Source organism: Heterocephalus glaber, unplaced genomic scaffold, assembly GCF_053883595.1.
Source record: "Heterocephalus glaber isolate CG9 unplaced genomic scaffold, H.glaber_assembly_v1.0 deba00001707, whole genome shotgun sequence".
NCBI classification, from domain to species: Eukaryota; Metazoa; Chordata; class Mammalia; order Rodentia; family Bathyergidae; genus Heterocephalus; species Heterocephalus glaber.
This window is the reverse complement of record NW_028258427.1, coordinates 2,140,139-2,163,332: the sequence shown is the minus strand read 5'-3', so window position 1 is coordinate 2,163,332 and position 23,194 is coordinate 2,140,139. Positions and strand designations below refer to the sequence as shown.

The following is a 23,194-nucleotide window of genomic DNA, read 5'->3' as shown; positions in this document are numbered from 1 at the left end:
ACAAATTACTACAGAATAAACCACAGGTTTAAAGTAAAAGCTAAAACCTTTTAGAAGAAACATACAGGACATAAATCTTTGTGATCTTAGATGTAAGTTTCAATTCCTATTATGTGACTGGGTGGAGGAAAGTAGTGTTATGCCCAGATCGCGAAGTCCCAAAGACCACCAGGAAGCCGATTCTGATGTAAGCACACGAGGGCCATTTATTCAAGCTCGAGCAGGGGCTCCCAACCGTCACCGACGCAGCGGATCAGAATTGAGAGCCCCGAATTTCAAATTAGTGGGGTTTTTATAGAGGTTACAGCAAGGTTTGGAGATTTTCCACTTAGCAGTTACATGATTGGTTAACATTTAGCAAGCATGAAGTGTACATTTCTGATTGGCTAGGTTCATGGGGGGGGGGTTGAGGGGCAGTTACATGTAGGTTTTACGAGGGAAATGAGGGACAAAGGTTAGTGGTCGACTGTCACATACTGATGGTCAGCAGACACACTGACTAATAGTCAGGACCATTACGCACTGACAGTCAGCACATCTACAGATTGTTCTATGGATAGGGGGCCCGGAACATTCTTTTCCTAGGCAAACAGATGGTTGAGTAATTAACTTAGGAACTTTGCTTCAGTACAGATTGTGTCTTTTGTCCCAGAGCATGCACATTTTAACCATTAATTTGTGAGAGACTAGGGGAGTGGTGCATTTTAGCAAAATGGAGTCGCTTTGGTCTCACATTCCCCCCTTCTCATGATGCTATAGAGGACCAATCATGGGCCTCTGGGGGTTAATTCTATTAGGTCTGTAGAAACTGGCTGGTATTGGGACCTGAGTACCATCAGCTGTACAGTGTTAATGCGTTCTCTGATGAATGAGACTAATCTATTGAGTATACAAGGTCCAAGGGTTAACAGTAGTAACAAAATAAGCAAGGGGCCCAGTAGAGTAGAGATCAGAGTAGTCAGCCATGGGGAGGAATTAAACCAGGATTCAAACCAACTTTGAGTTTGTTCTCGCTCTCGCTTTCGTCTAGCGATACCCTCTCTAACTTTGGCCATAGATTCTTTGACCACTCCTGAGTGGTCTACATAAAAACAACATTCCTCACCTACGGCAGCACAGAGCCCTCCCTGTTGTAGAAAGATTAAATCTAGCCCCCTTTTATTCTGGAGCACCACTTCCACTAGGGAGGTTAATGACTCTTGAAAGTGTGTGATGGAGTTTTCAAGTCTCTCTATATCAATATCTATGGCAGCCCTCAGATCATTATAATGCTTGTTTTGTAAGACTAAAGAGGAGACCCCAGTTCCTGCTCCTGCCAAGCCCAGGCCTAGGAGAACTGTCAGGGTGATTGCTGTTATGGGCTCCCTTTTTACCTGACTGGGGGCCCCCACTAAATGAGCTAGGTGAGCATAAACTTCCTCCTCTGAATGATACAGCAGTCTAGGTACTAATTGCACCAGCACACGAACATCCTTAGTCTGATTGAGTACTCCTCCATGTACACATGGGGTGAGCCCAGTAGAACATGCCCACCAACCATCTGAAGGGGGTACAAAATATTTTTCTGAGGACATTGAATGAGTCTGGCTACACAGGTGTTGGTGGGTGGGAGGCACATCACCTAGACATGTGCTTCGTCTGACCACCGACTGCAGGGTTAATCTAGCTGAACCCTTCTGCTGCCATCTGCATTGGCTAGGACTATCTGATTCAGTAAAATTCCCCAGAAAGGCTATCCCTTCATAGTAAGGGGGCTTAATATCATAACATAACCAACAAGATTGAGTAAGATCAGGTCGAGAGGCATTTAGGGTTTGGAAAGTTTGGACCATGAGTTTCCAGAGTCGTTCATCTGGGTTCTGATCCTGTCCTGAGTCCTTGTGAATCAGTTGAATACCTCTTAAAGAAAATAACAGCTCTTGATCACCAAGCTCAGTGAGCACTTCAGACTGGAGGTTAGGGATTATGGGAGGGGGCACCCCAAACATAATTTAAAAAGGAGTCAGTCCATCTTATTGAATTGCATACCCTATAGAGGGCGAAGGGAAGGAGAGCCACCCAGTCACCACCAGTCTCTAACGCTAATTTAGTTAAGGTCTCTTTTAGGGTCCTGTTTGTTCTCTCTACCTGTCCTGAACTCTGGGGTCTGTATGCACAATGTAATTTCCAATTTGCCCCCAGGACCTGCACTAAACTCTGACTCACCTTAGAGACAAAAGCAGGTCTATTGTCTGATCTTAACATAACAGGAAAACCATACCTTGGTAGGACGTCTTTTAAAAGCTTTTTGGCCACAGTCTGTGCCATTTCATGCTTGGTGGGGAAAGCCTCTGTCCAGCCCAAGTCTTCATGCAAAGCTTCGTCAAAAATGGTGGGCGAGTTTTTAAATCCTTGTGGAAGTCGGGTCCAGGTCAGCTGTCCATTGATGCCCTGCTCAGAGTCGCTCCATTCAAATGCGAAGATGTGCTGGCTTTTGGGTGCCAGTGGCAGGCTCACAGAGGTCCTGCACTGGTGGATAGTCATCCCAGTGGGGTTTCTGCACCGGCAACAAGGGGGTGTTCCAGGCCGATTGACAGGGCCTTAGAATACCCTGAGCAAGCAACCTCCTGATGTGTGGAGTTATTTCTTTGCAGGCCTCTAGGGACATGGGATATTGGCGAACTTGTGCAGGGTCCACTCCTGGCTTTATCTCTACGAACACAGGTGTCCTGTGTGTGGCCAGCCCCATGCCCCCAGTCTCAGCCCATGCTCGCGGGAACATGGCAAGCTATTGTTCCAGTCAGGATCAGGAGGGGACTGCTTCTGATGTAGCAGATATTCATCCTCAAGGCTCATAGTTAACACTTGGATGGGCTTTTCCTCCTGGTCAAGGACCTCTGTGCCCCCTGGCTGAAAATGGATTTGGGCTCCTAACTTAGTGAGCAAGTCTTTTCTAAGTAGAGGATAGGGGCAATCAGGTATAATCATAAATGAGTGGGTTACCCGGCCCACTCCCAAGTCCACCATTCTTCGGGTAGTCCATGAATATTTTTTTTCATGCCTGTGGCTCCTTGGACCCAGGGAGTTTTGTCAGATATATGGCCATGTGGTTTAAGCAGAACTGAATGTTGAGCGCTGGTATCTACCAGGAACTCAACGGGCTCCCCCTCCACTTTAAGGGTTACCCTGGGCTCGGGGAGGGGTGCCGAGCCCCATCCCCCCTAATCACTCAGTTCATCCATAGCCAGGATGGGGGCCTTGGGGCAGCTTCCCGGCTTTTTAGGGCATTCTCTGGCCCAATAGCCTTCCTCTTTGCAATAAGCACACTGGTTCTTTCCCAATTGGGGGCGATCCCTATGTTCCCCCTTACCTTGTCCTTCTGCTGCAATCTTTCTCAGATGACGTTAACATTCCCTCGGCTCTCCCACAGTGGTGGCCAGAAGAATTCGAGCCAGGTTTCGGGTCTGGCAGTTGTCAGCTTTTACCTGTTTTTCCTCTGTGGTTTCCCTGTCGTTATATGCTCTCTCTGCCACTGCCACTAAATCCTGGATACTCTTCTCTCTTAATCTGTCTACTTTCTGTAACTTTCTCCTAATATCTGGCGCCGCCTGGTTGACAAAATGCATTATTACAGCTGCCTTTGTCTCAGTTGCTTCTGGGTCCATAGGAGTATACCTACAGAAGGCTTCCTGAATTCTTTCTATGAAGGCTGCAGGGCTTTTGAGCAGCTGGTTTGAGACCTCCCAACAGAGCCTGGCGATAGACCTGGAGCCTCTCCTTACCTTCTGCTGTGTGGAAGTCCCAGTTGGTCCAGGACGAAGGAAAAGAAGTGTTGATAGTATCACCATTGGTGGTGGGTTGACCACTGTCACCAGGAACCAATTTCCTGGCCTCGTTCTGGATTCTTTCACGCTCCTCTGTTGTAAACAGGATCTGGAGGAGCTGCTGACAATCATCTCAAGTGGGCTGATGAGTAAACAAAACAGTTTCTAATAGGTTAATCAAATCCCTAGGGTTATCAGAGAAGTTGGTGTGTTGAATTCGCCAGTTATAGAGGTCACTAGTGGCAAAGGGCCAATAATGATGAAGCTGGTTGCCATGCTCATCAGGGGTTCCAGCCGCCCTTAACGGGAGGACAGTGGAATCTGCCGGCCCTGCCGGTGAGGCCACATGTGGTTACAGGTGTTTTGGGCAGGGCCATCTCCTCCAGAGGCGCTCCAACTCGGCCGCCACCAGTGCTCTTTCCTCTCCCCCTGCTGGCAGTGGCAGGAGTGGAGGAGCGGGGTGTGGGTGGTAGGGAGGGGGAAAGAGGAGATCTTCATCAGTTCCTCCTTGAAGAACTGGGTAAAGCGGCGCAGTCAGCTTGGTCTCAGTTTGTCTTTTTCCATCGTGTTCTCTGGGAGTCTTCTCACAGGCTGTCAGGATTACCTCTGGCTGCTGTTTCTATGGAGGCAAAAAGGGCTTGACCCATGGTGGGGGGTCACAGATTAAACTCTCCCAAGTGACAATGTAGGGAACCTGATCAGGATGTCCAGTGTAGGGACAGAAAACAGCTCCATGGACCCTGCGTATGATCTGCAAATCAAAAGTTCCCTCGGGGGACCATCCCTGCTCAAAGGAAGGCCACTCCGAACTACACAGAAGGACAAGTCTGGATTTTTTTTTTTATTTATTTCTAGACTTAGATTATGAGCGCACTCTTTAACCTCTTTAAAATGGTCCATCATAAGGGATAGAGGAGTGGTCATGGTCTGTCCCATCGTCTCAGTCCAAGTCAAGTGACAACAACAATACACGGCAATAGACAGAAATCAAGCACAACAGAGAAACAAGAGACAAGACAAAACAATCCTCTGGAGGCAAAACTGAAAGTAGGACAACGACCTCACGCCGTGCCGTGGGAGCGACCCGCACCATCCTTCCAGAAATCACGGGGCACTCTGTCCCCTCCAGAAGGGTCTGGAACGTCTTCCAAGACCCTGGGTCGGTGGCCCGCCTGCACGTCTGCTTAGACCATCTGCCGACCTACTCAGAAATTGGGCCCCTGAATTACAGACAGACAACTTACGGATACAGAGACACTTACCAGCTGGCATCGACCCTCCAGTTTGGGGGTCCTGGGGGTCTTGGGGATCCCAGATGAGCCCCCAAATGTTATGCCCAGATCACAAAGTCCCAAAGACCACCAGGAAGCCAATTCCAATGTAAGCACACAAGGGCTGTTTATTCAAGCTTGAGCAGGGGCTCCCAACCATCACCGATGCAGCGGATCAGAATTGAGAGCCCCGAATTTCAAATTAGTGGGGTTTTCATAGAGGTTACAGCAAGGTTTGGGGATTTTCCACTTAGCAGTTACATGATTGGTTAACATTTAGCAAGCATGAAGTGTACATTTCTGATTGGCTAGGTTCATGGGGGTGGGGGTTGAGGGGCAGTTACATGTAGGTTTTACAAGGGAAATGAGGGACAAAGGTTAGTGGTCGACTGTCACATACTGATGGTCAGCAGACACACTGACTAATAGTCAGGACCATTACGCACTGACAGTCAGCACATCTACAGATTGTTCTATGGATAGGGGGCCCGGAACATTCTTTTCCTAGGCAAACAGATGGTTGAGTAATTAACTTAGGAACTTTGCTTCAGTACAGATTGTGTCTTTTGTCCCAGAGCATGCACATTTTAACCATTAATTTGTGAGAGACTAGGGGAGTGGTGCATTTTAGCAAAATGGAGTCGCTTTGGTCTCACAGTAGCCTCTAACAACTTTGCAAATCCACTCACTGTGAATTTAGCACTTCAACTAGGAGTTGCAGGGCATGAGATGGCTAGTGGCCTTCTCTTCCTGGTAAGATAACACACCCTTTAACCAGAGCTGGGGAGAGAGGAAGCCCTACCTTTTTGGTTGTGACTGCCTAGAGTAGCACTTTTGTCAAGCTGAGATGGAAGATGGCAAGAAATGGGTCAGGGCTCAAGTGCCACAGATGCTTGTTCTTATGAGTTTTGGTAGATTTTCCTGAATACATGAGTTTTGATTTGCTGTATGGCCTTAAAACCATTTCCAGAGACATTAAAATGTTCTCTAGTTGTGTTCATCAGTTGTGTTTGTTTCTCTGAGGACCATGTCCATGGAGCTCCTCATGCCACCATCTCACAAGTAGAAACTGATCCCTAAACTGATTTTTTAAAATCTTGCAGAGATATTAGAAGTTTGTTCCAAAATTCAAATATTTTAATAGAACATTTTCTCTGGATAACCATCATAATCAGCTTGTGTTCCAGTTATTTATTGATTGTTCTGTACAAATAAAATTTAGTGGCTTTAAACAGCAACCATTTGATTATACCTCACTTTTGTGGGACAAGAAAGGATTAGTTGGCTTGACTAGGGTCACTCAGTGGTATTCATCTGGAAGCTAGGCTAGGCTGGAAGGTCTAGGAAGGTCTAGGTCAACTTCACTTACATGCTCAGTACCTCAGAGGGGTTGGCTAAAAGGCTGGAATCAACTTGGTTTCTCTCCATACCCACATAAACTCAGGACCTGTGCACACAGTCTCTTCAGTAGGATAGTCAAATCAGGGCTTCAATAATGAGTGTTTCTAGAGACCAAGGTTGGAGCTACAGGCCTTTTTTGGGCTGAAAACACAAGACTAGGACATACTCACTGGTCTGGCAAAAGGAAACCTCACAAGGACATATAGTTGATTCTCATTATTAAGAGCAGTTCCCAACCTTTTCAGCATCAGGGACTGGTTTCATGCAAGGAAATTTTTCAAGAGACCAAGGGAAGGGGATGGTTTCAGGATGATTTAACCACATTACATTTATTGTGTACTTTATTTCTATTATTATTATCATTATCATTATTATTATTATTATACAACTCACCATAATGCAGAATCAGAGCAAACCCTGAGCCTGTTTTCCTGCAACTAGAAAGTCCCACTTGGATATACCATGGAGACAGTGACACCCAAAATGTGTTGCTTATGTCCAGTCTACTCCATAATCTTGTTTTGGTTGCTGTCACTGCAGAAAATGCTGCTTCACAAAGATAGGGTCTTGGAAATAGAAGCAAGTGTTTCAGTGCTTTTGTGGAAATCTCAGGATATTCTGCCTTGACTTTAATCCAGAACATACAGAGATTTGAAATTGTTTCTCTTTTTTTCATTAGTACATGTTTGCAGTACATAATGATTACATTCATTGTGGGAAGTTGGTACATACACATAACAAAACTAAATTCTTTTTTCCCCTGTTGCCTTCTCCTCCCTTTCCCCTCCTTCTATCTTTGGTCCCTTCCCATTTGCAAAAGACATATCTCCCTGTTTCCTATTATCTATCTTTTATTTTGCTCTTTGATTTATACTTTGGGTTTCTCATATCAAATATGTGATATTTAAGATTATGTGTCTCATTTATTTCACTTAATATTGCAGTTTCGATGTGTATCAATTTTTGGGGGGGCAGAAAGGAACTTTAATGAGGAGTGGTGAAAGTCAAGGAACAATGAGCAATTCTGAATTGGTGGCCTTTGTCATACTTTGTTAAGGGAAAAGCTAGTTCCGCTGACAAACTTAGAATGTGAAATATGATTTTTACTCACAGGGAGACAATATTTTCTTGTGAGTTACACAACATCACACTTGAAGTCTTTATAGCCTGCACTCTAGAGAAAAAGTGTGTTTTGGAGTGCTTTATAAAAGTTTGTGGGATGTTGACAGCTATTCATACTATCTAGATAACAAATTCTTCCTTGTAGTAATCACATCCTTAGGTAGGAAAAAGCTTTCCCCTTGGAGCCTAGAAAAGTGCATATGGAAATTTCTTGAATGTTGAGGACAAAAATTCATCTTGTTTTATATTTTCTTTTGCATAAAATCTGCAGGTTTTGCAGCAGCTTTGTTATACCAAAATATCATAGCACCCACATCAGGTATCGGCATCAGTAAAAATCTCACATTTCTAAGGTTTTCACAAAGCACTTTCAGCCTCCTCTGTAGCAGGCATGGAAACACTGCCATGCTGTTGACTCAAACTGCCACATGTGAAGATTGCGTGCATAAGGGCAATGGAAACATCCAGGTGGTAGACGATCAGTAACACACGTGAAACTTCCCTCCCCAGTTTTGCTTATCCATAATTCTTATATGACACAGTTTTAAATTTAGACAACTCCAGGGCTGGGGATTTAGCTCAGTGGTTTTGCCGCCTGCTGCGCAAGCACAAGGACTCAAGTTCAATCCCTGGTACCAAAAAAAAAAAAAAAAATTAGACAACTCCACCGTCAGAACTATTGCAGTCAACCCAGTAATTATGCATAAGATATCCAGGCCTAAAGAAGACATCATCATACTTCGAGTTGGATTCTTTGTTGCTTTTATTATGCAAGCTCCTGATATGATAAAAAAAAAAAAAAAACTCCCCACAGTGTGCATCCTGTTCTGTACGTTAAAGGTTCACATTTCCTAAAGACTCCTTTAATTTGTCCCATATATAAAGCCAACAGGAAATACCACATTAAAACATTAAAGATGCCAAGCATAATCTGGATAGTCCCTAAAACAAGGCTGTCTGCTCTAGAGATTTGTGCACTTCCACACGCCGTACTACCAGCACTTCCTCTAGGTGGTTTTGTTTCTAACCTTTGGCAATATCTTCATTATCAAACTTCAGTGCCCAGGCTGAAGAGGCAAGTCCCGCCTGAGGTGGCCCTCAGCGCTGGGTGCCCGCACCCCGCCGAGTAATGTGCATCAATTTTAAAGAAATGACTCAAGCTTATACTTTTTTATGGCAGAGTAGTGCTCCATTGTGTATAAATGCCACACTTCTTTATCCATTCATTTGGTGATGGACATACAGACCACTTCTGAGACGTAGCTATTATGAATTGTGCTGCTAATAACCAGGGTATGCATATATCACTCTACTATGATGTCTTTAAATCTTTTGGGAAGATACTAGAAGAGAACTATCTGGGTTGAGTGGAATTTCACATTTTTGTTTTTTGAGGAATCTCCATATTGATTTCCGTAATGATTATACTAGTTTATACTCTCATCAACAATGTAGGAGAGTTCCTTTTTCCCAACAACTTCTCCAGCATTTTTTATTATTTGATTTCTTGATTTTTTTTTTTTTTTTTGGTACTGGGGATCGAACTCGGGTCCTTGCACCTGTGAGGCAGGGAGCGAAACCACTGAGCTAAATCCCTGGCCCATTATTTGATTTCTTGATGACAGTCATTCTTTCTGGAGTAAGATAGAATCTCAGGGTTGTTTTAATTTGCATTTCTCTGCCACTGGCCATAGATGTTGAATATTTTTCATGTATTTACTGGTCATTTGTACTTCTTCTGAGAAGTGTCTATTCATTTAATTTGCCCAGTTTTAAATTGGGTATTTTATTTCAGGGGATCTAATTTTTTTGAGTTCTTTATATACTCTATATATTAATTCTCTGTCTGAGAAATAAATGGTAAGTGGCCGGAGATTTAGCTCAGTGGTTCTGCCACCTGCCTCACAAGTGCAAGGTCCCAACTGGTTTCGATTCCCAATACCCCCCCAAAAGAAATAAATGGTACAATTTTTCCCATCCTTTACGTTGTTGCCTCACTCTGTAGGTTATTTCATTTGGTGGGCAGAACTGTTTGATTTAACGTGATTCTATTTGTTGATTCTTTTTTTTTTTTACATTGATACATTGACCTTTTATTGTACAACTTTGCTAAACTGATTCATTAATTTTCATAGCTTTTTCTTTTTTCTTTTTTTAAAAAATTCTTTTATTGGTACATTTTGGGGGGGGGTACTGGGGATCAAACTTTGGTCCTTGCGCTTGTGCAGCAGGCCACGAAACCACTGAGCTAAATCCCTGGCCCAATTGGTACATTTTAGGTATACAATGTGTTTACATTTATCATTGGGTGCTTGTGCCTGTACATGATGAATCTTGGTTTTTATTTTTTCCCCCATTACCTATGCACCCTTCACTCCCTCCACCCTTCCCTATTTATATAGATTTCTTTTCCATTTTTTTTTCTTTTCTCATAATTTTTCCTTTCCCCTTCCTCTCCCACCACCCCTTATTTATTGATTGTTGACATTTCTTCTTGTTCTTTCGGGGTTCTGTTCAGAAAGTCCTTGCCTACAACTATCTCTTCAAGAGTTTTATCTACTTTATCTTCCAGCAGATCAAATGTTTCTGTTTTAACATTTAGATCTTTGATCCATTTTTATCTTAGTTTAGTATCTGGTGAGAGATGTGGGCCTAGCTAGGTTCAATCTTCTGCAAGTGGATAGCCAATTTTCCCAGCACCACTTGTTAAAGAGGCTATCATTTCTAGCAGATGTTTTTGACCTCTTTGTCAAAGATCAGATAGCTGAATGTGCCTGGGTGGTTTCTGCATCCTCTTCTGTTTTATTGATCCACATGTCTATTTTTGTGCCAGTGTCATGCTGTTTTTAATCACTGTAGCTTTGTAATATAACTTGAAGTCCAGGATTTTGATGTTTGTTCTTGTTTGCTTAGGATTGCTTTTGCTATTCTGGGTCTCTTCAGGTTCCATATGAATTTTTCTCTAGTTCTGTGAGGAATGTATTGGTATTTTTATTAGATTGAATTAAATTTGTATATCAGTTTTGGAAGTATGGCCATTTTGAAAATACTGGTTCTGCCTATCCAGGAACAGGGGGCTATCTTTCCATTTTTCTCATGTCTTCTTTGATCTCTGTTTTCAGAGTACTATAGTTTTTTTGCTTGTTTGTTTATTTTTTCCATACTGGAGATGAACTCGGGTCCTTGCGCTCAGAGTACTATAGTTTTCATTATATAGGTTTTTCATTTTCTGGGTTAGTAAATTCCTAAGTATTTACTGTTTTTTGATACTATTGTGAATGGTATTATTTGCCTAATTTTGTTTTTGGTCAGTTTATTATTGGTGTATAGAAACATTATTGATTTTTGTGTGTTGATCTTGTATCCTACTACTCTACTGAATTTGGTTATATATTATAGGAGTCTTTTACTGTTCTACGTAAAGGATCATGTCATCTGCAAATAATGATAATTTGACTTGCTCCTTTCCTATACATATCCCTTTTATTATTTCTTTTTTTGCCTGATTGCTTTGGCTAATATTTCAAGTAGTATGTGGAACAGGAATGGTAATAGTGGATATCCTTGCCATGTTCCTGATTTTAGAGGGAACATTTTCAGTTTTTCCCCATTTAGTATGATATTGGTAGTAGGTTTATCATAAATGGCTTTTATCAGATTGAGATAAGGTCTTTCTATATCGATTTTCTTCAGGGTGTTATCATGAATGAATGTTGGATTTTGTCAGAGGGTTTTTATGTGTTATTAAGATGATAATGTGGACAGGGCCGGGGATTTAGCTCAGTTCTGGCTTCTGCTTTGCAAGCACAAGGTCCTGCCGAATTCAATCACCAGTACCAAAAAAAAAGATGATAATGTGCAGCTCAGTAGTTCCGCTGCCTGCCTTACAAGTGCAAGGTCCAGTATTTGATCCCAGTACCAAAAAAAAAAGGATGATAATGTGGATTTTGTTCTTGCTTCTGTTTACATGATGAATTACATTTATTTATTTATTTATTTGGTACCGGGGATCGAACTCAGGACCTTAAGCTTTTGCAGCAGGCATCGAAACCACTGAGCTAAATCCCCAGCCCTGAATTACATTTATTGATTCACATATGTTAAAACATTCTTGCATCTCTGGAATGGAGCCTATTTGGTCATGATATACAATCTCTTTGATGATTCATTACATTGTCTGCCAGTATTTTGTTGAGGATTTTTACATCTGTCCTCATTAAAAAGATTAGCCTATATTTCTTTTCTTTTCTTTTCTTTTGACTGACTTTTTCTCTGATTTTGGAATCAGGGTAATGCTAGCTTTTAGGAATGACTTTGGAGTTAATTAGAGTTTGAAGAGTATTGGCAATAGATCTTTCCTGATGTAGTACAATTCCCCAGTGAATCCATCAGGTCCTGTACTTTTCTTTACTGGTATTTTTTTTAATCACTGCTTCAATTTCATTGCCTGTTATTGGTTTATTCAGAGTTTTTATATCTTGTTGGTTCAGTTTTTTGGGGGGAGGGGTACCGGGGATTGAACTCTGGTCCTTGTGCTTACAAGGCTGGCAGTGGAACCATTGGTTCAGTTTTGGTAATTCACATGTGTCTAGGAATCTATCCATTTCTCTTGAATTCTCAAATTTATTGGAGTATATGTTTTTTAATCTTCTGGATTTTGGTGGTGTCCATTGTGATTTTGCCTTTTTCATTTCTAATTGGACTGATTTGGGTCTTTTCTTTTCTTTTTTTGGCAAGACTGGCTAAAGTGTCTATTTCCAGCTATAAACTTGCCTGTTAGAACTACTTTTGATATGGGGGGGATGTAATTCCCAAACCTACTAGATATCTGAAACACGAGTTCGTGTTCTCTAAAATCAAAGAATGAATTCTAGGAACGACAGAGATTAAGAGTAGGAAAAATGTATTGGGAGAAAGAAACCTTGTGCCTAAGAGAGACTCAGAAGGGGAACCAGAAAGTGGGTTCCCCACCCATCCCACTGTAAGACCAAGGGCCTTATCAAATGCTCCGAGGAGCTGACTATAGTGAAGCACACCCAGGGATCCCAGCGGTGCCTCCAGAATGTAAGGCCAAGGGCCTTACCAAATGCTCCAAGGAGCTGAAGTGGAGCACACCCGGGGATCCCAGCGGTGTCCCCAGAATGTAAGACCAAGGCCTTACCAAATGCTCCAAGGAGCTGACTACAGCGAAGACCACCCGGGAAGGAACACACCGGCCATGTTGGGAAAACAGACCTTTATTAGTCTGGCCAGACGGCACTCCCGAAGCAAAATAGCTCAGAGAGGCAACTGGCTCAGAGTCCGAGGCTGTTTTATAGGGGGTTGGGGGGGGGGTTACCATGTAGATTTACAGAAAGAAAAGAACAAAGGTTAGTGGCTCACTGTCACATGCTGATGGTCAGCAGACATCCTGACTAATAGTTATGACCACCCTGTTTTCAGATTGTCCTATAGATACTGGGCCCCGGGACATTTGGATTTAGGGCAAACAGATGGCTGAGTAATCTCACCCTATTACTGATTGTCCATTGTCCCGAGGCAAACATGAAATTTACAACAGAACCTAGGGGAGTAATTAACTTTTGAATCACACAGTCCCACATTCCCCACTGATTTTTTGTAATCTAAGTAATCTTATGCATAAATGTAGGCATCCATTGTATACAACAGCATGATAATAATAAGCAAATACATATGATTATAATGGCAACAAATAGTTGTTTCAACCATTGTAGATTGGGTAACCACGAAGTCAACCATTTGAATAAGTCCTCGCCATCTTTATTATGTACTTTTTGAGCCAGATCTTCTAATTGTTTTATCTCCTTTTTAATTTTTGGACCATTATTAGTTAGATTGAAGCAACACATATTTTTTACTTTTTTTACAGCCTTGGTGGTGGAAGAGCAACAGGTAATCTATTGCTGCTCTATTGTCTAAGATCGCTTGTCTCTGTTCTTGTAACTCTTGGTTGATTAGCGCCAAGGCCGACGAAGTGGCATTTAACCCTTTTACTACCTTACAAGCTAATTTTTGTACTGCCTTTTCAGCATGTACTCCTATAGATGGCAGGGCAACAAAAGAAGCTATCATGGTTATTACTTCAGCATCTGTTAACAGACCCACATCATCATCACATCTTGGTGCAGTATAAGGTGACCACCGTTTAGTTCTGTTAGGCACAATCAAATCAGTTCTATCTGGTAATACTACAGCTAATTGACTTGAACAGCAGCGAGTTTTGGTTAAATTGGCTGGAATGTAGTTGAAAGTTTCTCCTTCACAGGTATAGAACCATCCCATAGGCAAGGAAATATGGCAGTTGTTATATACAATTTTTTGTTCTACACGGCAGGACATTTTTTTAACCATTTGATCTTTAAACATTTAGTTGTACAATTTTCATATACAGCACATTCAGTCTTATTTGACATGATCACTTTAGGCGTATACAATTTTACAGCATTTCTAGGCTTATGACATGTGACAGGTCCCCAATTATAACTATCTATATAAGTAAGGTTCTTTTTTTTTTTTGGAATATCTTTAAACAGAGTATAAGGCCGTACTGACTCTAAAAGGGTGCATACCGGGATAAGACAACTTTTTAATACATAATGGAAATTTACATCAACACTTAAACAGAATTCAGATAGATTAAGCAAGTTTGCCAATTGAATCCATATATTTTTTGTGTGATCTAACTCTCCTGAGGGCAATACTGTCAATGTCCTAGAAAATATTATCATGAAGGCGAAGCATATCTAACCCGCTCCAGTCTTAGCTTTTGGTCGCCTGGTTGGCTGATAACCTTTCATTTGTCCTTCTCGATGTCTGTGGGGGGTCCTGCTTTTAGATGGTTGTGATGTATCCAGGCAGAATGTCCAGCCACCTTCACTGCCAAGGGAGTTGACAGGACAATAGGAACTGGTCCCTTCTAACGAGGTTCCAGGGTCTTGGAATCAAACCTGAGAATAAAAACCAAATCTCCCGGCTTATAGGGTAAAAGTTGTAAAGGTTTATCATTTGGACTAGTCATTTTCTTTCGTAATGTTTTATGTAGCTCTGACTAAGGCTGATGAACTGCTTTTAAGGATTTAAGGAGCCGAAGGTGGGAAAACTTTTCCTTTAATTCTACATCTATTAATGGAATGATTGGGGGAGATCACCCATAAATAATCTGGAAGGGGGACAGATTGAGGGGAGGCTTGGGAGTGCACCTCATTTGGAGGAGGGCAAAAGGGAGAAGCTCTACCCAACCTAGCTCAGTCTCCAAGCATAATTTAGTCAGAATCTCCTTTAAAGTCCTATTTGTTCTTTCTACCTGTTCTGAACTTTGAGGCCTATAGGCACAGTGTAGGTTCCACTTTATTCCAAGAATATTACTAATTAATTTAGATATCTTAGCCGTGAAGGCCGGACCATTGTCGGACCCCAGAGCTAAGGGCAAATCGAAACGGGGAACTATTTCTGTCAAAAGCTTTTTGACAGTTACTTCAGCTGTCTCTCTCTTAGTGGGGTATGCTTCTACCCATCCTGAAAACATATCTACAAAAACTAGCAGGTATTTGTACCCATACATGTCAGGCTTTATTTCAGTAAAGTCCAATTCCCAATGTTTTCCTGGAGTTAGTCCTCTGTGTCGGACCCCAGAGGGCCCGGTTACCCGATTAGCATTTACCTTGAGGCAGGTGGGGCATCGTCTCACCATGTCCTGGGCCTTTTGAGCTAATCTCTCACTGACAAAATGAGGTTGCAGGGCAGCCATCATCCTTTTCTCGCTGAGGTGAGTGGACTCGTGTAGTTCTCACAGCAACATATCTGCCACAGTGGCTGGAAGCACCACCTTTCCCTCTTTAGTCGTCCACCATCCATGTTCTCCTTGAGTCCAACATTTCTTGTTCATTTCTTTTATTTCTTTATCTGTGTATTCCAGTTTTTCTGGGAGCACCGGTGTGGGGAGTAGAACCATTTGTTTCCCCACTGATTTGGGGGCAGCTTGTTTGGCTGCCTGGTCAGCAGCATTATTACCAATTATTTCGGGGCTAAGCCCCTTTTGGTGCCCACGGCAGTGGATGATGGCGACCTCTAGAGGTAACCAGATTGCTTGTAGCAATGCCAATATCTCAGTCTTATTTTTTAAAGTCAAATCCTGTCCAAAGGTCAATTTGTCAGCCTCTCGGGTTAAAGCAGCTGCTGTTGTTATTGTCCTCAAACAAGTAGGCCACCCTCAGGCCACTGGGTTGAGCTTCTTTGAGAGGTATGTCACAGGCCGTTTCCATGGCCCAAAAGCTGAGTAATCACTCCCTTAGCTACCCCATTTATTTATTTTTTTTTTTTTTTGCCACATACAGGATAAAGGGCTTGTTTAAGTCTGGCAATGCCAGGGCTGGTGCCAATGTAAGTGTAGTCTTAAGCAATTGAAATGCCTGCTGGCAAGCCTCAGTCCATTCGAGGGGTGTATTTCCTCCCACAGTGGCCTCATGCAGTGGTTTGGCAATCTCAGCAAAGCCAGGAATCCAAATCCTGCAATAGCCAAACTGTCCCTAGGAACTCTTGTACCTGTTTCTTTGAGCCTGGCTTCGGAATCTGGAGAATTGCAGATACTCTCAATTCTGCCAGCCTCCTCTTTCCCTTTTTAAGAATATAGCCCAAGTAGGTTACCTTGGTCTGGCAGAGTTGAGCTTTTTTCCAGGACACCTGATATCCCAGTTCCTGGAGGGCTTCCAGGAGGCCCTCGGTGGCTGCAAAGCATTCCTTATCGTTTGAAGTCGCCACCAGGAGGTCATCAACATACTGAAGAATAGTCGCCTGGGGAAACACTTTTCTTACCTCTTGCAGATCTTTGCTGAGAGCTTCCCCGAACAGAGTGGGGGAGTTTTTGAATCCCTGCGGCAGCCGGGTCCATGTCAGCTGTCCAGTGGGTCCGGTCTTTAGGTCAGTCCATCCGAAGGCAAAGAGAGGCTGGCTCACAGGAGCTAGAGGCAGGCTGAAAAATGCATCTTTAAGGTCTAATACTGAGTTCCACACATGACCGGGAGGGATGAGACTTAACAGAGTATAGGGGTTTGGCACTGTTGGGTGAATGGTCTCCACCCGGCTGTTTACTTCCCGCAAATCCAGTACCGGTCTGAAGTCCGAGGTGCCAGGCTTCCTTACAGGAAGCAGGGGTGTATTCCAGGCAGACGGGCAAGGGACGAGGATGCCGGCTTTCTGGAGTCAGTGGATGTGTTTGGAGATCCCCACCTTGGCCTCGTCAATCTTCTTTGTCTACCAAGAGAATTCTATCTCTCTTTTTTATTTTCTCTGTATTCCTTTCAGATAAAACTTCCATCTGTCAAGGGTGCAATGTTCACCCTTCCTATCTTTTTAGCCACTCTATCCTCAAAAGGATCCCTATTGTTAAACACCTTCATTGCCACACTCATCAACTTTTCTCTATTCTCTCCCTCAAATCCTTTCATCTGTTGTGGTTTTTTTTTTAATATCTGGGGCCAACTGAGTAACAAAAGCCAAATTAATTGCCTGCCAATTTGCAGGGGCATCTGGGTCAATTGGATTATACATACTATATGTTTCCAACAGATGCTCCAGAAGGGCAGAAGGGGATTTCTCAGGTCCTTGAAGGACCTTGTTTACCTTGTTCAAGTTGGCAGCTCCCCTCAGGCCGGCTAGGAGATGCTGACGATAGGTTTGGAGAGCTTCTCTCCTGCCCGAGGAATTAGCTCGCCACGGGGGACGGGTGGACGGAAGTTGCGCCTCAAGACGGGCCCACTGTTGCTCATCGAGGGGGCCCTCTGTTCGCGTGTGGGAGGGGGAGGTCTTATAACAAGATCTAAGGGGTCAGGATCTTGTGAGAGCACTGGCTTGGGAGCCCGGGTTTTGGTCTCTTGGGGTTCCCTTGGGGCCATAACCAGAATGCGAGAGTTTGTTCGCAGGGAACAACGCTGCAACCATGCCGGAGGCTCTTGACAAGCCCGAACCCAGATATTTATATATGGAAACTGATCAGGATGGCTAGGGTGCCCAGTGACCCTTTTCCATACCGCCCTGCAAAGAGTTGGGTCAAAAGTGCCCTCAGCTGGCCATCCGACTCCAAAGGCTGGCCACTCCAATTGGCACAGGGAGCGAAGTTTTCAGCGAGAAAATTTAACCCTATATTCTTCCTCCTGCTCGGGGGAAAAAGCCAATTGAAAATTAGTGAGAAAACAATCCAATGGGGTATTTCTGGAGCAGAATCCTCCCATCTCCGTCCTGATGGTTTGGAAAAAAATACAAAATTAAACACACAACAGACAGGACTCTAATGCACGAATGACAAGACAAATAGGCGCCACAACGAAACTGAAATTAAACCTTCCCTTATTTCTCGTCAGGAATCTCAGGGTCAGGGGAGGCTTACCGGCCCGTCAGCCACCTCACTCCTGACAACAAACTGTTGCAATCGGCCAAAAACTTACCTCCGGAGGTTTTCTGAGGTCTGTGCCTGAGTCTCCTGCTGGATCCCGCCACAGAGTCTCGGCTGAACCAGGGTTCCTTACCCGGGCATCTCGCTGGGGCCTCCAAAATGTAAGACCAAGGGCCTTACCAAACGCTGCGAGGAGCTGACTATAGTGAAGCACACCCAGGGATCCCAGCGGTGTCTCCAGAATGTCAGACCAAGGCCTTACCAAATGCTCCAAGGAGCTGACTACAGCGAAGACCACCCGGGAAGGAACACACCGGCCATGTTGGGAAAACAGACCTTTATTAGTCTGGCCAGACGGCACTCCCGAAGCAAAATAGCTCAGAGAGGCAACTGGCTCAGAGTCCGAGGCTGTTTTATAGGGGGTTGGGGGGGGTGTTTACCATGTAGATTTACAGAAAGAAAAGAACAAAGGTTAGTGGCTCACTGTCACATGCTGATGGTCAGCAGACATCCTGACTAATAGTTATGACCACCCTGTTTACAGATTGTCCTATAGATACTGGGCCCCGGGACATTTGGATTTAGGGCAAACAGATGGCTGAGTAATCTCACCCTATTACTGATTGTCCATTGTCCTGAGGCAAACACACTCCAACCATCAAATTTACAACAGAACCTAGGGGAGTAATTAACTTTTGAATCACACAGTCCCACACCACTTTTCAAAGATGTTTTATACAGCAAAGCCATGTGGTGAGGTGGGTACAAAGTGGGACAAAACTATAAGACCCAGTGGAAATTTACAAGGTGGGCATGAAGTGGGACAAAACCATGACCAACCAATAAGATTACAAGTATAGTCAGCCAGGTACTATTGATTAAATGGGGATCAAATGGGAAGACAAGTCACATACAAGGAATTTCTGTTTAGAATATCAATGCTATCTATCTCTAGGGGAAGCAGTGCCTCTTCTTTTTACAATGCTAACCAGTGAATTTGCCTCAATTGTTCTCTGTCCTAGCTGTGTTGGCTCCTGGAGGGCTGGCACCTTAAGGGAGGCCCTGTCTAACTGCCTAAAAGGTATCTAATTAACTTACTTATTTACAATACTTTCATTGTCTCCCATATGTTCTGGTATGTTGTACTAGTATTATCATTTGATTCTAGAAACATTCTAATTTTTTCCTCAGTTTCTTCTGTGGCCCACTTATTATTCAACAGTATATTGTTTAATTTTCATGTGTTTATATGATTTCTTGACTTTTTTGCAATTGATTTCTAGTTTCATCGTGCTATTTTCTGATAATATGTATTTGATAATTATGATTCTTTTGCATTTACTTAAGCATGATTTATGGACAACTATGTGGTCTATTTTTGGTACCAGGGATCAAACTCAGGTCCTTGCGCTTTTGAGGCAGGCAGCGGCACCACTGAGCTAAATCCTTGGCTATGTGGTCTATTTTCAAGAAAGTTCCAAGTGCTGCTAAGAAGAATGTGTATTTTGTTGTATGGGATGCTCTGTAGATAAGCATTAAGTCCATTTGTTCAAAGGTTTGGTTCAACTCTGGCATTTCTCTATTGATATTTTGTTCAGTTGATCTATTTGCAACAGTGAGATATTGAGTTCACCACTATAGATGTGTTGATATTTGTCTAATCTTTTCTGTCAGGTGGTGTTTGTTTTATGAAGTTGGGTGTGCTGGTGTTCAGTGTATGTATATTATCTCTTCCTATGGAATTGTTCCTGATAGATTTCCCTCCAATTTAGGGTGGCTGCTGTATATAATAGCTACCTTCTTTCCAACATGCCCCTACTCCCACCAAAAGAGTAACCTGTTGCTTGCTCTCCTCCTGGCAACTAGTGACATCACAGGCTCCTCCAGTCCCTAGCCACTACCTTACTCAACCCCACCACAGCTCCTATGAGCCCCACCCCTGCTCCTATAAAAGGCACTTGCTGTCCTGGCCATATTGCTTTCGTCTCTCCTTTGTTCAGAGACAGCCCAGCAGATCTATTCCCCTAATAAAGGCTTGTTGTGGCCTGGTCTGGTCTTGGTTTTCAGCCTTTTACCTGACAGTTCCCTTAACCAATATATAGTGAAATTCTTTCAATCAGTTTTGGCTTGAAGTCCATTGTGTCTGAAAATAGAATAGCCATTCTTGCTTATTTTTGTGTTCCCATTGCATGGAATATTGTTTTCCATCATTTGATTTTTAGTCTATGAATTTCATTTTGGATTAAATGTGTTCCTTTTATACATTATACCATTGGATTTTGTTTCTTGATCCTGAGTCTTTTGATTTGGAAATTCAGAACATTGACATTGAGAGTTATTACTAAAAGGTACTGACTTATTCATGCCACTGCATTAGTTTCCTGTTGCTGATTCCCCTTTCCCCTTCTGAATAATTGCTAATCCTGCCTGGTGTGTTCATTCTATTAGATTTTTGGCATTATTGGCTTTATTATGTCTTTCTAGGATATCCTTGAGAATTTTGAGGAGTGATGCTTTGATGGTCACAAATTTCTTAAGTTGCATTTTTGTCATGGAAATACCTTATTTGTCAGGGTGGAAGTTGTTTTCTTTTAGGGTTTGAAATGTTTCACTCCATGTTCTCTTGGTCTTTAAGGTTTGTGTTGAGAAGTCTGCTGTAATTCTAGTAGGTGTGAGACCTGAGTGACTCCATTTTAAAATTTTGGCCCCATTTTAGAGTAAGGTGGCCTGGACATAAATTCTAGTTCCAAGAAAAACCACAAGATGCACTTTGGCCACCTGCCTGTGATAATGTTCAGCAGTCGCCTAGCAACAGCTAATCGGTAGCTGCCTCAATGTCCCAGATGCTCTTCTCGATGGCCTGCAACAGCTAATCAGTAGTTACCCCAATATACCAGTATCCCAGATGTTCTTTTCGATGACTTGAGCAGCCATTTGCAGTTCAGCACGCAAGGCCCAACCAATTAGGTTTAAACTTTCAAAACTTGCTAAATGCTAGCCAATTGTGTGATTTGCATGTGATTTGAAACCCCGCGCCTTGCTGTAACCTCTATAAAAACCCCTGGTGTTTTAGAGTCAGGGCTCTCAACCCTGACCCGCTGTGTTGGTGTCGGATGAGAGTCCCTGCTCAAGCTTGAATAAACGACCCTCGTGTGTTTGCATTGGAATCGGCTCCTTGGTGGTCTTTGGGGACCTCGCGATCTGGGCACAACATAGGTTTATCTCTATTTGTAATTCATTTCTTTAACAGCTTTTAAGAGTCTGTCCTTGTATTGGACTTCCAGTATTTTGACTATGATATGTCAGGAGTGGCTCCTTTCTAATTATGGCTATCTGAGGTTCTATACCTCACTTATCTGTATGTAAAATTCTTCTTTTTTTTAAGACAGGGTATTGCTATGTGGTTCAGGATGGCCTTGAATTCACTAAGGAGCCCAAGTTGTCCTTGAATTTGTGGTGATGCTCCTGCCTCAGCTTCCCAAGTGGTGTAATTACAAGTGTGCATCACCACAGTTGGCTAAAAATAAAATTCTTTCCCCATATTTGTAAAGTTTTCTTCTATAATTTCTGTAAATAAACTTTTAAATACCATTTGTTGTGTCTTTTTTTTTTTTTTTGGTATCAGGAATTGAACTCAGGACCTTGTGCTTTTGAGGCAGGCAGTGGAACCACTGAGGTAAATCCTCAGCCCAATGTCTTTTGCTTTTTAATAACTCCTATTAATCATGGATTAGAATTCTTCATATCATCTAGCAATTCTTGGATTGATTTTTCATATTCTCTTGTTTTTAAGTTATCTCTGATTAATTGGTTTTTAACAACAGCCATATTTCCTAGCTCTGACACTTGGTCCTCACACTGGTCACTTCTGCTGCCCCTATTGTCAATAGCATTTTTAATCTCCTCAATTTCTGTTGGGTACCTTTTCATGGACTCTAATTCTTTGCTAAACTGATCATTCATGTTTGTATCATTTTGTTTATCTCAGCTCGAATTTTATTAGTGTCTTCTGTAAACACTGAATGTTTTGTTTACTAAGCCCGTTATTTGTTTATTTATATCTTCTTTGAGTTTTCTGAGCATCTTATTTATCTTTTATTTTCACTCCTCTTTTATCATTTTAAACAATTCAATGAATGGCTTTTGATATCCTCCCTGTTGACTCCATAGATCAGCTATGGGAAAGCTAGGAGTTTTTGGAAGCATTTTGTTTCCTTGTCTATTTATATTGTGTGTGTAATGTCTGTGCACATGTGCACACACATGAATGTGTATATGCTGAGTTTTATTGGTTGGAAAGACTGTTTGTTGCTAGTATGAACACTTCCTTAATGTCTGCTTTTCAGTGATGCACTCTGAGCATGACTATCTAAAGGCCTTTTTCTCTGACCCAAGATCAAACCACCTGCATTAATTTGTAAGTGGAAGATACAATATAATTGTCCCAGCACTATAATCTTGGAATAGATGGAAGTACTGTTAATGACACAAAGGCACTCCAGATACTGGCATACAGAGAAAATGTATTAGTGACAACAACTGCCCCACCCTGGAAATAGCTTCTAAATCAACAACAATAATACCATCAAAGACAAATTGGTCATTGACATACCATAAAAAACAATAATGGGGCTGGGGATTTAGCTCAGTGGTTCTGCCACCTGTCTTGCAAGCTCAAGGTCCCGAGTTCAATCCCTGGTACCAAAAACAAAACAAAACAAAACAAAAAACCAATGATGTACTACACTTAAATACAGAAAAGAGATTTGTAATTATTGTATAAGCACTAAGGTATACCAAATATCGATATACAGTAAATATCTACTAAATGCAACAATTATAACTCTACTAACAATCAACGGTAAAGGCATAGAGTTGACTAAATATCTAAAGATTCATAAAGCTTAATCACCTCTATAAAGATAGAGGTGAGGGGGAAAAATAGGATGAACTATGTAAAATGTGAAAAATTAAGCAATGGAAGATGAGATAAAAATGAGATAAAGGATCCTATTAAGGAATGAAAGGAAATTAATCCAATTAAGTGAAAGTAACAGCAAAAAACAAACAAAAGAAAGAGAAAGAAGAAAAATCAGATAGCAAAACAAATAAGAAAAAAACCCAACCACCTCCCCCAAAATGAAAAAAAAAATAATTAAAATTTTTTTTCTGTAGTTTTGAATGAGTGA

General features: G+C 42.3%; 1 protein-coding gene and 2 long non-coding RNA genes across 3 annotated transcripts; all 3 read right to left on the bottom strand.

Moving 5' to 3' along the window:
* Positions 1–180: 180 nt before the first annotated feature.
* Positions 181–5,990, bottom strand: LOC147821764 (uncharacterized). Its single transcript, XR_015446562.1, has 2 exons — positions 5,066–5,990; positions 181–4,422 (listed from the first exon to the last, which is right to left on the bottom strand). It is a non-coding gene; the product is annotated as an uncharacterized LOC147821764 (long non-coding RNA).
* Positions 5,991–7,954: 1,964 nt separating this feature from the next.
* On the bottom strand, positions 7,955–8,525 carry LOC101705189 (membrane-spanning 4-domains subfamily A member 13-like). Its single transcript, XM_087199376.1, has 2 exons — positions 8,397–8,525; positions 7,955–8,110 (listed from the first exon to the last, which is right to left on the bottom strand). Exons 1-2 carry the CDS (start codon positions 8,523–8,525, stop codon positions 7,955–7,957), a joined length of 285 nt encoding a protein of 94 aa, XP_087055502.1.
* A 4,293-nt stretch (positions 8,526–12,818) lies between these two features.
* LOC147821763 (uncharacterized) lies at positions 12,819–23,026 on the bottom strand. The gene is made up of 2 exons (XR_015446586.1): positions 15,279–23,026; positions 12,819–14,565 (listed from the first exon to the last, which is right to left on the bottom strand). It is a non-coding gene; the product is annotated as an uncharacterized LOC147821763 (long non-coding RNA).
* Between the last annotated feature and the right edge of the window lie 168 nt (positions 23,027–23,194).

Bases quoted from the DNA above. Each gene is read 5' to 3' on its own strand.
- LOC101705189 (XM_087199376.1), bottom strand. From the start codon at position 8,525: ATGCTTGGCATCTTTAATGTTTTAATGTGGTATTTCCTGTTGGCTTTA. The intron at 8,111-8,396 runs TTTTTTTTTTTA...TATGGATAAGCA, and splicing joins GCACACTGTGGGGAGTTTTT to AAACTGGGGAGGGAAGTTTC.